We start from the raw sequence: 13,642 nt of genomic DNA on the forward strand, positions 1-13,642 counted from the left end.
GATTTCATTAACATGCATTTTTCTCGGCAAAATGGTGTCATATTTCTTGCTTATGTCAATTAGAGTATTGGGCACAAAGTTGTTCTGGTTTAAGAAGGATGTTACACCATTATCAAACTAGTTATGGAAGCAATACAGGTTTTTTTTTTTTTTTTTTTTTTTTTTTAACTTTGAGTCTGGCTGCAATTTTCTTATTCGATAGCTCTGCCTGGCTTAGAGTTGTACACAAAGCAACAAACACACTTTCTTTAAATTAGAGCCATCTTTCTTTTGGCTTAGAGCCATCTTTCTTTTGCCTTGAAGCAGTCTGCATTTGAAGATTTATAGAGAGCGTTGGTCACATTCTGAAATGCACACATTGCATTGTTGGGCTGAAGATTGACTTGCATAAATGAATCTCTCTCTCTTTTCTACGAAATGGTTATTTAGATTATGGTTTGTGCCAAAATGAGAAGTGTAATGTTTGAGAAGATTGTTGAGGTGCTTATTAAGGAGTTTGTGCAATATGTTTTCTTATCTCAGCCTCTAATTTTAGAGTCTAACCAACTCATTTGTTAGCATGAATTTACAGTAAGTCTGGTTATATGATGAAGTTTGAAGAAGTTGTAAACGGTAAATCCCATGAAGGGTAATTCCGTGATGTGAATAGGTAAATCCCACAAATGGTAGAAGAAGTTGTTAACAGTAAATTCCACGAAAGGTAATCCATGTTTTGAGTAGGTAAATCCCACGAAGGATAATCCTACATAGATGTTGATTTTCAGTTGTTGAAATTGTGAAGGCCGATGCCATTGTTCAAAGAAGTTGTTTTTTGTAAAATGCACAAAGGGCGATCCCGTGGTGCTATAGTTAAGGCTGATGCCACACTATAGTTTGTTAATTTTCTGTTTATGTAAATATTAAAGGCCGAAGCCAAGTTGAATGAGATTGTTGACGGTGAATCGCACGAAGGGTAAACCCGTAAGAAGTTGTTATACCGGAATGAGGGTGTGCTACGACTACCTTATAGAAGGTTGTCCTTTGAGAAACTCCTATTAGACGTAGAGGAGGGGTGTCAATTACAGCTACTGTTATTCTTCCTACAAGGTGACGATCCCATAGACATGGAAAAAGATGACAAGTCTCTTCAAAAGCTTACTGGAGGTCATGAGTGCAACCCACATATATAGATTTAGATTGAACATTTCAGTGCATAGGTCAGATAATGATTCAGAAAAGCATATCATTTCAGATCATTTACACAAAGAATTTAAATACTGCAAATACTCTAGTAAACGAGGCAGAACAATTATGTGCTAGTGGAGATGTCTGGAAGGCAGTTAATGTGCACATTCTTACTATGATTCAAGGAATGATGCTCAAAAGTGCATAGAAATGATGAATGGGAGATGGTTTGACGGTAGCAAATACATGCAAGTCAGGATGATGGTTTAATTAACCATGCTTCTATCCAGAATCTGGATGAGGATGTTGCACTGATCAGGTAGTTTGTGCACCGAACTTGAAGCTGAATGAGTTTTATATAAACACCCAATAGTTATGTTAGTCATATGCAAAATTTGATTGATGTTGATATTGATGAAGCTATTGTGACATGGAATGAATCTGAGGTGGATGAATTCAATCATCTAGAAGGATTGCAAGATTGCAGTTGTTTCAAGTCTGTTATGTTTTTCTGGGTTTCATAGTAGCTGATTGCAGATGTTCTTCCAATCTCAAACTAGGTTTCCGCTGTTGAGATTGAGGAGAGTATTAAGGGTACAAGTTAGTAATACAGTTAGCAATACAGTTAGTAAGTTTGTTAGATTTGGTGAGAGTAGTTAGGATTTCTCTTATAAAAATAGTGTGTGTAATCTTCATTTAGTCAGTCAATACAAATCCTATTTCTCTCTCTAAACTCTCTCTCTCTCTCTCTCTCTCTCTCTCTCATATCTCTGTGCTCATCCTTTTGTTCATCCTTTCTTCTTAATTTTCCCTTCAATTCCCAAATATTGCAATGTAGTTAACACTTGGAATCCAAACTCCTCTTGCCATGGTATAATGAACGCCACTCTTCATGGTTAAACCCTTCTCAATCACCCTTCCAAGTTCGACTGTAGTTTCTAAAAAAATATGTATTTTTCTTCAGGAAGAGAAGTAATGATTCCGATGCAACCATTTTCAGTGATAAAGATGAGCGTCAGGACTTGTTCTTCAACCAAGTCTAGTTTGCACAAGAGCACCATGCCGAAAATGACTAATTATTTCGTCAAAAGAAATGGGTCCATTGACTTCAAAATCAGTTGCAGAACTTCCATTTTTTCCAAATAGTGAAGACAGCATAGCAACCTTCAGCATAAAGGTAAATGCCTCTGCCAATGGTTGTGAAATCTAATAACCATTTTTCGATGAAATCTCCATCAGTCTGTAGATTAAGGGGAAGTATGATGTTAGGGTGTTCTCATTCGTACTACTATACAGGGCCATCATCCCCAAGTTTCCAATTGTACAGTAACATAGAGGTACTCTAGTCAGCACTGCTTACGGTTGCTAGCAGTTGACCCTTGTATGCATTCAAAGACCAAACCGCACCTTTGGTTTGCTTATTACAAATCAGATCTCTCTTCTCAGAATGAGAGAAGGCCCGAGGTAAATTCCCTTGCCAATGAACACAGAATCTGATACCTAATCTAGCTCAGGTCTTCTCTTGTTCTGAGAAAAGAGAAGACATGATTTGTAATGAGGAAACCAAATGTGCAGTTTATTTAGTGAACGCACGCAATGGCCAACTGCTAGCAACCGTGAGCAGTGCCAACTAGAGTACCTCCACGTTGTTATCTAATTTTCAAAACTTGGGGATTATGTCGCTGTAAGGTTGGAGTCTAAATGGGAATGCCGTGACACCGTACGTCCCCGTGATCTACAGACTAATGGAGATTTCATCACTAAGGCAAAATGCTTATCAGATTCCATGTCCATTAGGCAGGGCATATACCTTGATTCTGAAGGTTGTTATGCTGTCTTTACTGTTCAGAGAAATGATAGCTTTGCAACTGAAGTCTGTGCATCCATTTACCTTGATGAAATAATTAGTCGTGTTCGGCATGGTTCTCTTGTCAAACTAGACTCGGTTGAGTAACAAGTTCCGACGCTCATATCTTTATCACTGAAAATGGTTCCATGGGAATCATTACTTCTCTTTTAGATACATATTTTGAGAAGCTGCAGTCAAACTTGAGAAGGGTGATATAGAGAGGGTTAACCATGAAGGGTGGTGTTCGTTGTAATATGGCAAGAGGAGTTTGGATGCCAAAAACTTCGTAGACGGCAACCTATTAAATCGTTACTTGATCTTAGCTTACTAAAAGATGGGTAAGATTTTGTCGCCATTGGGTGTTTCAGAGGACGAGCGGCACAATAGAGTGGTCCAGTTAGACGACCCATCAATCAACAAATTGGGATATAACCTTCTCAAATATTTAGACTTTTGAGTTTTTGACCAAAGAAAAACAATTTTTGTGTTACATATGATCGCATTGCATTGACTTTTATGTATTTAGTCTTTTAACCTTTCATTGAGTTTTATTTATTACGGCTTTAACCCTTCAAATTCTTTGTTCCAACTCCTTAGCACCATCGGATGGCAGAGGATTTGATTATTTAAACGGCTCTTATGGTTTACCATAAATTTTCTTGAATTAGAGCGAACTGCAGAGAAAAGAGGGAATTCTGGCCTTTTGCAAAATCTGAGATGAGATGGACTCTCTCTTTAAGAGAGGGGACATAGTTTTGGAGAAATTTTTCTATGTACGCACGTCATAAAACAAGAGAAGGGAAACTGTAAATTATATTTCTTCCTCCACTTGTATCATGACATGTGGTGTACCGACTCAATTAGGCCGTAATTATATTATCCTGGATAACACATATTTAGACAAGTTTGAATGAAGAACAGGAAAGGTGTACATGTTACCTGAATGCGAGTACAAGAAAGCCATTAGTTGCAATTGCAGAAAAGCAGCTTCTGTATTGCCATATATCTGCCATCCTCGACAAGGTTTGTAGCCGGTTATGAATTTAGTTGTGTAAGTTAATTGTTTCTCCCACTATGTATTGAATTTAATTAAATATTGTTTATTTTCTATACATGTAGGGGTTCGCAGTGCTGATGAATGGAAATTGTACTGAGGACCTGCAAAGGATGTAGTCTTTTCACAAGAGTGAATGCCTTTGAATCACCAGTACAAGCTCTTAGCTCATACACCCAGAGGGTGGTGAAGAGAATTATCATGGGTGAAGATGAATAAATGGTTGCCTCACTCGTCGTGAGATTGAAGTTTTTTGTTGACAACATATAGAAAGAAAGCTTTGTCAAGAATTTGGATACGGGCGAAAACCATTGAGAATCTGCAGGCCAAACTACTGGAAGAGGGGACTGTTTCTGATGGGCTAATGTTGGTGCAGGAAGGAGGGGGTGAAAAGCCTGGACCAGTGCGCATGGAGCCGTGGCTGGTGGTGGTGGTGGTGGTCTTAGTGAGCGGCGCTCAGAAGAATTGTTACCTGACATTTAACTAGTATCATGTCAAACCCACATCATACAAGTTTTTTTTTTCCATGAATGATCTAGTTTGTTTAAACGCATGTAAATGCACGAATGATGAATGTAGAGATTGAATCCTGGTTAAAACTACTAGATGTTATCTCATTAAGTAGTGCAGTGGCTAAACTTTGGTTTAACCAATTTCATTTAGCACTTCATTTAATCTAAAGCAAATTTACATGTGCTAAGATCGCATTAGCCGTACTTTCATTTGAAGACACTTGATGAACCTTGTAGAAAATCTCTCTCTAATTTTTCGAGAGATAGATGTGCCTTTCCTTGAATTGGTATCGTGACTATTCAAATCTTCGCCAAGAGACACTAATTCGTATGAATCTATTAATACCATGTAGAGTTTGTGATTCTATGGCTACACCTGACTGATCACCAAACACGATCAATCGATCACTTAAGACAGAAACTTGATGTTTTTAATTTCTGAGCATAATTGATCGGTGATTAAACATGGTCCATCAATCATCACATACCAAGTCTTTCTAACTTGATTCCGAGACAAATTGAACTCAACCATCTATTTTTTAGGTTTTTCTCAAAGATTGTCTCTTCTGAAAATCACTCAAATCCAAAATTGTCTATTCTGAAAATCACTCAAATCCAAAACCGTTTGATAATTGGATTAAATGATAGTTATTTTAGTGTTTACGTCCGTTATCTTCTCTGCTTGTCTTAATGGTTTTGAATTTGTTTTTTTTTTTTTGCAAGAATGATCTATGAATAATGAAGTGAAATATAACCGATTTAGATTAGGGAGTTTTAACGAAACACTCCCAGTATTGTTTACTTTTAACGAAAAACCATATTTTTACCTTTTCCTGATACTATTCATTACACATTTATATGTCCTTTTTCATTAAAACTAAAAAATTTTGAACTTTTCATTAGTTTTCCTTTTAGATTATCGAGTGGACACTGAGCAAGTGTGTCAAAATGTGGCCCCTGATCCTAACTATTTATGTGAGACCTTAGGAATTTATTATATAAAGGAGTTAGAATTCTTGGAAAAGTATGTTTAGATTATTTATGGAAAAGGTGTTTATACGAAGGTAGTGGATATCATTCATATAGGCCTTATATTGAGTATTTGTTAGAGGACTACACGATTTAAAAGTTAGTTAATTTTTGGCAGAGTTGATCTCTATATGGTACCTTATAAATAGATAATCCAAGTTATCATATAACAAGAAGAGTTGATAAAATAGAACGAGAAGGTCCAAACAAGACGGTAATAACAACAGGACAAGTACGCATGCAGAACAGGAAGCAAAAAAGCCTGTGAAAAATTCCTCCATCCACCATATTCTGTTTGGGGTTGAAAGACATTCAGCACTTTTTTTTTCTGCTCCTAAAAATCCTCCTTGTCTGTCTTGCATTATGTTGTTATTATTATTATTATTATTATTATTATTATTATTATTATTATTATTATATAGCATTATATCTGTTGTATCAACCTTCCTCTCCTGCTCTGCAGTTCTGCTGCCCGCTTGGTATAATAGTAAGCGTCCTCTAAATGCTAACATTAAATAAATATGGACTGTTCTTTGAATGCCATGGAGAAGACAAACCAGAAAGCTACTTCCGGCAACACTCAACATCTAGGACACAAATGATATCCTAGTAAGCAAAGAAGCTGTCTTCCTTGTTCTCATTTCTTATTTTTCGCATACGATGATGTGTATTTTATTGCTCGTAAAGCTCCTCTTGTCTTTCTTAATTAAACAAAGGATAGATTGAATTGAATAATTTATTACGATTAAAATTAACAATAAAAGAGAAAAAAAATAAATAAATAAAATAAACTCTTAACAAAAAGAATTTTAAGAAACGATGGAAGCCTCAGATTATGAAGCCACCAATAACAATCATATTTACTTTTTCCAGAGCCAACTACTATCAAATTATCATGCCAATGTTAAAAGTTGTTCTTTCTAATGTATAAATTAATCCGTGGTCATGCATCAACTCTTGTATCTCTACATGATAATTATCTAACTGGTTAGGCATACAATTAAATACATAAAGACCCATTAAGCATAGAAGAATCATGTCAACCAAGCAGGGCTAGCTTGATATTGGTCATGCTCACTAGTTTATCTACTCATCTTAATCTTAGTTCCAATAAACGTAATTGATTGGTCATCCTCTTAGATTTATTTAAATATCTAGATGCAAAATGCCTAAGGGTAATTAGACATTAGAAATCCGAACCTGGAATAAAACAAGCACCAAGATTAAGAATATAACATGACACATAATTGAATAATAATTAACAAACTACTTCGTAAATATTCATGTCATGACTTCATGATAAACCTTAGAAAATAACTTAGTTACACATAAAAATAAAAATAAAAGAAAAATACAATCCATGGCAAGGCACGCCCCTAAGCTCTTCTTCGCAAATTGCATAGATGGTGAATGCTAGTATGGTGTGGCAGTGATGTGGGCGCGGGGGGGAAGGGGGGGGAGAGGTTAGGGATTACGTAGAGAGAGCTTAGGATGCCTTATTTGTGCTAGAAAAACCTTACAAAGTCTGGAAAAAAACTCTCTTAAACAAAACAAACTCCTAAACAATTAATGACACAAACTAGGAAAGAACCCTTCTTGGCTTGGGAAACATGTCATATGTCTTGCATGCCAGTTTTGAGGTCAATTTATCTTCTAAAAAATTCTGTAAAATATGAGAAACATAGCTTTATGTCTTATCTTTCCAAGCATACATCACAGACCACCAGGAAAAATCGGGAAAGGCTCCATTCATTGTTAGAGAAATTAGAATACAGAGACAAATTATCAATGTGTGTGGTATGAATGAATTAGAATAGCTTCACAAGATTGAGACAACTTTAATGGAACATAGATTATTGTTCCTAACAAGATTTGCTTGATTGGCCTACCAAGTACTAACCTCAACGTTTAAGTATTTGTTGAGATTTTTGGTAAATAGAAAGTTGATGGTGAGGCACCCGAAGAAAGTCCAAGACATCAAGCGAAGATCTCCACTGTACTCGAAACTACATGGATACATCGAGCGAACAACTTGATTACTTGAAGTAGTGGATAGCTAGTTCAAGTGTCTTTTCAACAGTTTCATACAAAGAATAAAAATGTGTGGAGAGAAAGAGCAAAAACTTATAAGTTTTTCAAAGAGTAAATTGTAGCAATACTCCATCAACTAAAAATCCATTACTATTAGTGTATGCAATCTTTGAATGTTTGTTTTTTGTCCCGTTACTTGATCTTTGAATGTTTGTTTTTTGTGATTTTTAGTGTATGAGATTTCAAAGTATATACAAACATGTTTGGCGGTTGGATCGTTGAAATTAGTCTCATAGAATGCGTATCCCATCAAAACGATAAATTCACTAACACTTAAAAGTTTATTCATACTTTCATTAAGTATAACATAAGATTTTATGTTATCCACTAGTGTAAATATTTTAAATTAAAGATCAAGTTCATTCATGATATTCATATAGGGTCAAGGAGTGTAGCTATAAAAAATCATCAAAAGCGGAGTTAAAATAACCGTTAAATCGTGATTTTTCCTTGATAACCATCGAAAAGTTTTGTCCCGTTACTTGATCTCTGAATGTTTGTTTTTTGAAACTTTTGGCATATGCGATCTCGAAGCATATACAAACATATTTGACAGTTGGATCGTTGAAACTAGTCTCGTAGAATATGTATCCTATCAAAACAATAGATTCGCTACACTTAGAGTTTATTCATACTTTCATTAAGTATAACATAAGATTTTGTGGTATCCACTAGTGGAAATATTTTAAATTGAAGATCGAGTTCATTCATTGCATTCATTTAGAGTCAAAGAGTGTAGCTATAAAAAATCATTAAAATCGGAGTTAAAATAACCGTTAAATCGTGATTTTTCGTTGATAACCGTCGAAAAGTTTTGTCCCGTTACTTGATATCTGAATATTTTTTTTTTTTTGCAATTTTTGGCGTATGCGATCTCGAAGCATATACAAACAAGTTTGACGGTTGGATCGTTGAAACTAGTTTCGTAAAATGCATATCCCATCAAAATAATAGATTTACTAACACTTCAGAGTTATGCATACTTTCATTAAGTATAATATAAGATTTTGTGGTATCCACTGGTTAAATATTTTAAATTGAAGATCGAGTTTATTCATTGTATTCGTATAGGGTCAAGGAGTGTAGCTGTAAAAAATCATCAAAATCAGAGTTAAAATAACCGTTAAATCATGATTTTTCGTTGATAACCGTCGAAAAGTTTTGTCCCGTTACTTGATCTTTGAATGTTTGTTTTTTGCTAATTTTTGCTGATGTGATCTGGATGCATATACAAACAAGTTTGACGGTTGGATCGTTCAAATTAGTTTCGTAGAGTTTGTATCCTATCAAATTCAATGTTGTGTGTATATATATATATATATTTATTAAGTAGATTTAAATTTATTTATTTTGTACGTATAACACTTAAGAAATTGAATGGTATGTATATTTAAGTCGATCCAGGGGTCACCAATTTTTAATATTTAATTTAATATATATATATATATATGTGTAATTATTATAGGTTTTAGGGGTATAAAATTGTTAAATTAATATTTATACTTATTAAGTAGATTTAAATATATATATATATATATATATGTAATTATGATAGTTTTTAGGGGTACAAAATTGTTAAATGAATATAATATATTATATCTATAATTAAGTAGATTTACATTTATTTATTTTGTACGTATAAAATTAAGAAATTGAATGGTATGATTATTTAAGCCGATCCAGTGGTCACCAATTTTAATATTTAATTTAATATATATGTGATTATTATAGTTTTTAGGGGTATAAAATTGTTAATTAATATATATATATAATTATTATAATATTTTTTTTGGGGTTATAAAATTATAAAATTAATATTTTTCTTATCGTGTATCGTGTACCTACATGTATACCCGAACCCCAACCCGTTATCTTAACAAGTGCTTATCGGGTTACCCGATAACGACCCGATTCGTTATCGTGTCAATCCAAACACCTGTTAATTTCGTGTCGTGTTTGGGTTATCAGGTTGTGTCAAGAATTGCCAGGCCTAAACGCAACCAACCTATATACAAGGACACACGCTGTATCATCGCTAACAAGTTAGACTATGCTTATAAGTGAGGCCACAAATTCAGTAGCATTGGTCCCATCTTGTAAGTTGCTTTCTTAATTTGGTTGAATGAAAATATATTTATTACTGTTCCATACGCAATATATATGCACCCTCAATTTCATAAAACATTGTGTGCCAAACAAACGCGTGTATGCCATTTTGTGTGTGTATTGTTTTTTTGTCACAGAGATCGTATGAAAACAGCCGGGATTCAATATATCCGTGCCCGACAAACGCAAATTTGTCAACAGTCTAGAAGGTGTACGAATATGCATGCAATTATTTGGATATAAGTTCGTTTTTACAAACCTAATGCCTTCATATCATTTTCAACACTTTATGCCAAGGTAGAATGTGTGTCATGTTATCACGAAACCATGTGCGATCTAGCTTTTGTGAAAGGATGTGATTTGTAAATTGACTAATTAGATTAATTAATCACTTGAATTTTTATACATTTCTTTCTTATAATACATCCAGAAGGATCATGGCATCTAGTAGAGGTAATATTTCTTAGTTGCTTGAGTTATAAGCCTGTTGTACATTTTATATGCTTTGGATAACAATATGATGTATTTTTTTTTCTTGAGTGATAGTTACCACTACTTAAGCTTGATTATATATGAACAACATGCTAACATTTATAGTTGTACTAGAGTTAAAGGAAAAATGTTTTATTTTTAGCTATCCCTCCTCTTGGAAGTCCATTTTAATCTCATTTTGTCATCTGTAACTCAAAAGTTACCACTTTACTCTTTGAAGCTCAAAATTTGTTCTACTTTGACTTGTGGACTCTCTTTTCTCCATGAAATTTATAGGTCACCTCCTATAATATATGTGGACCTTAGAATAAATTTGATTATAAATCTCCATTACGCGTAAACAGTCAACAATCAAAGAATATTAAGTTTAAAAGAAATTGAAGAGATGACAAAAATAAAAAAGATTAATTAGTATGGCGCCCCAAAATCAAACTCACACAAGAAATTAATAGATCTAAGGCAATGTGGAGTGAATTTTGAGTTTTATAAAGACGACTTTCAAGTTTCCGGGGCAAAATGGTATCAAAAGTGAGTTTCATGGGGCAAAGTGAAGTGAACTTTGAATTTCAGGGAGTAAAGTAATAACTTTTGAGTTACAGAGAACAAAGTGAGATTAAAATCAATTTCTAGAGTGCGTAGATACAAATATTGACAAATGATTAGATAATTACACTTAATTCATTTAGATTACGGAAATAGGGTGATACAAATTTGGGTGTAGAGGAGAGTACAATGCTCTAGCTGACTTAAATAAAATTCAAAAGATTGTGTTTAGTTATGTTTTTTGACATATAAAGGCGTATTATTTATTTTACAAAAATAAAAAGAAAAAAAAAAAACTCGATACTCTCGTTCTAGCTAGGGTGGGTAACAAACAATTTGGCGGAAGGCCAACTCTACGCAAATTGATTTTCTTACATATGCAAGTTAAAGATACAAGCAAGTGGATTTCAAAAGACTCTTTGTATTTAGTCATTTTAATGGAAAAACATCTCGTAAAGTATTTAATCAGAAAATAAATTATGCTTCTGCGAAAGTTTTTACTTGTTACAAAATCTTAGATATCACTGTATCTAGTTATCTCAAATTAATTGTAAATACAATGTATTCCCATTGCTTTTATGGTTTATTTTTCCTTGACTAATATATCCCTATTGCCAAATTAATCCAAACTATTTCCTTTCAAGTCATTCCATCAAAATCTATCCTTATATTGTTTGCGATTAATATACAGTTTTAAATGTCTACGAGACAAAAGAGGCATAAAATGCAACGCATACATACGTATATATAATAAGATGCCAATGAGACCAGGACGTGAGGCCTCATGTTCCATGATATATACACACAAGCATGCACTCAAACTCCCCCTTCTACAACGAAACCAGGACGCGGGAGTCTTACCGATTAAGCAAATCCAACGCGGGAGTTTTCCGATTAAGCAAAATCCAACTCACACATATATTTTGATATACGCTGCTTCTGCCACCTAAATCTAGAAGTCGACGTTAAAACGTACGCGTCCTTCGACGACTCTTTCGCCCAAACAGTTCATCAAAAAAAAAAAAAAAAAAAAAAAAAAAGCATCATCTTCCCCTCTTCTCGTCCTGCTCCTCCACCAAATCATCCAGTCAAAAGATTCAAAACTAAATAAAATTAATTGATTAAAAAAAAAAAAACTCCATTTCACATCTTCATCATCTCCACCGAATGGCACCGTCAGCACCAACCAACCACCACACGATCATCAGCAAGCTGCCACCAAAACCCAACTCTAAATCCACGACTGCCGCAGCCAAACAGCCGCTAGTCTGCTTCTCCGTCGCAGCCTACGCCAAATCCGTCGTAAAACACCTCCACTCCTCACCCCACAACATCCCAATCGAGCAAGGCCTCACCGATCAAGAGCTCGCCTCCCTCGAAGCCGCCTTTGACTTCACCTTCCCACCTGACCTCCGCACCATCCTCCAGGAAGGCCTCCCCGTGGGCCCCGCCTTCCCCAACTGGCGCTCTTCCTCCCACCAACAACTCCGGATCCTCCTCAGCCTCCCATCCCGAAGCCTCCTCAGGCAAGTCTCCAACGGAACCCTCTGGTGCAAGTCGTGGGGTCCGAAGCGTTGTGATGCTGACGTGGCAAACCAGCTGGTGATGAAAGCGCCGGTTCTCGTTCCGATTTACCGGAACTGTTACGTGCCTTCGAGGCCGAACGTGGCGGGGAATCCAGTTTTGTACATTGACGCGGAGAGGGTCAGGGTTCTGAGCTGTGACATCACCCGGTTTTTTTGCCAAGAGTTTGGGTTCGTGCACGTGCCCGCGTGGGCCCCAAAGGCAGCGCGGAGGATCGAGTTTTGGAGCGAGGTGGTGGGGCGTGAGGAGACGCGCGAGTGGTGGAGTGGGGAGGACTTGGCGGAATGTTTGGAGGAGGTGTTTTGGAGGCTGAGGGAGGGCGGGTGGAAGGAGGAGGAGGTTAAGGAGATGATGATGATGGACGGCTGTGGTGAGAAGGTGAGAAGTGGGCCCCACATGACTGGAGATGGTTATGACGAGGTGGGCGTGGGGTGGCGCGTGAAGGTACTGTCTATGGTTTTGTTGCGTGGGGGTTGGACCAAAGAGGATGCGATGGACTCCCTTGGTCTCGAGGGAACGGGATGAGTACCATGCTATGCGCTTCTTCTAGAAGAAAATATTGGATTCGGGTTTATAATTAGATCTATAATCCGAGTTATGGTATGAATTATTCAAATCATAATTGGATCATCCCATTTAGATTCAGTTGATATTAGATTAGATTTTATTTATATTCTAATATAGAAGGTATCTCACCAGATGTGATTGCATTTAATTAGTTAGGATGGAAATATTTTGATATTATTTGGAAAGCTATACATGATAAATTAAGTTGTTTGATAATGATTTCGCTTCAGATTTTAGCTTTTAGTTTTTTATTTTTTTCTTGCTTGTTAAGAGTCTTCTTTAAACAGGACTCTTAATTGATGTCCCTCGTCATGCCTTTATATATTAGTTAAACATTGTTAGCTAAATGAACGGGATAACTTAGTGTACAAACAACCACATAAAAAACGTCACACGTGACTTATTATGAATCAACTTCAACTGCATACTTGCCACTATATAATGGCATGCAAACATCCATGGAAAGGTAATTGTTCATTAGCCATGAAACCTAGAGCTTACATAGTTACATATTCATTTCTCCAATCAAAAGTCTAACTTATGCATTAACAAGGATTTCGTTGGACTAGAATATAGAATGAAGTAACATCAGCCTGTAACGCAACGAAAGTAATTTCTTAGTCGGCAAATGAAAGTAATTTCTTGGTCGGC

At 35.7% G+C, this 13,642-nt stretch overlaps 1 protein-coding gene across 1 annotated transcript; it reads left to right on the plus strand.

The window, feature by feature from the left end:
• The first annotated feature begins 11,612 nt into the window (after window positions 1–11,612).
• On the plus strand, window positions 11,613–13,220 carry LOC103964656. Its single transcript, XM_009377609.3, has one exon. The coding sequence runs from the start codon at window positions 12,008–12,010 to the stop codon at window positions 12,947–12,949; it is 942 nt and encodes a 313-aa protein (XP_009375884.2). The 5' UTR covers window positions 11,613–12,007; the 3' UTR covers window positions 12,950–13,220.
• Window positions 13,221–13,642: the final 422 nt, after the last annotated feature.

Source organism: the organism of the source record quoted next, unplaced genomic scaffold (genome assembly GCF_019419815.1).
Source record: "Pyrus x bretschneideri cultivar Hongxiangsu unplaced genomic scaffold, Pyrus_bretschneideri_v1 Contig8, whole genome shotgun sequence".
Taxonomy (NCBI): domain Eukaryota; kingdom Viridiplantae; phylum Streptophyta; class Magnoliopsida; order Rosales; family Rosaceae; genus Pyrus; species Pyrus x bretschneideri.

Excerpts from the sequence above, each read along its gene's own strand:
- LOC103964656 (XM_009377609.3), top strand. The coding sequence starts at position 12,008 with ATGGCACCGTCAGCACCAACCAACCACCACACGATCATCAGCAAGCTG.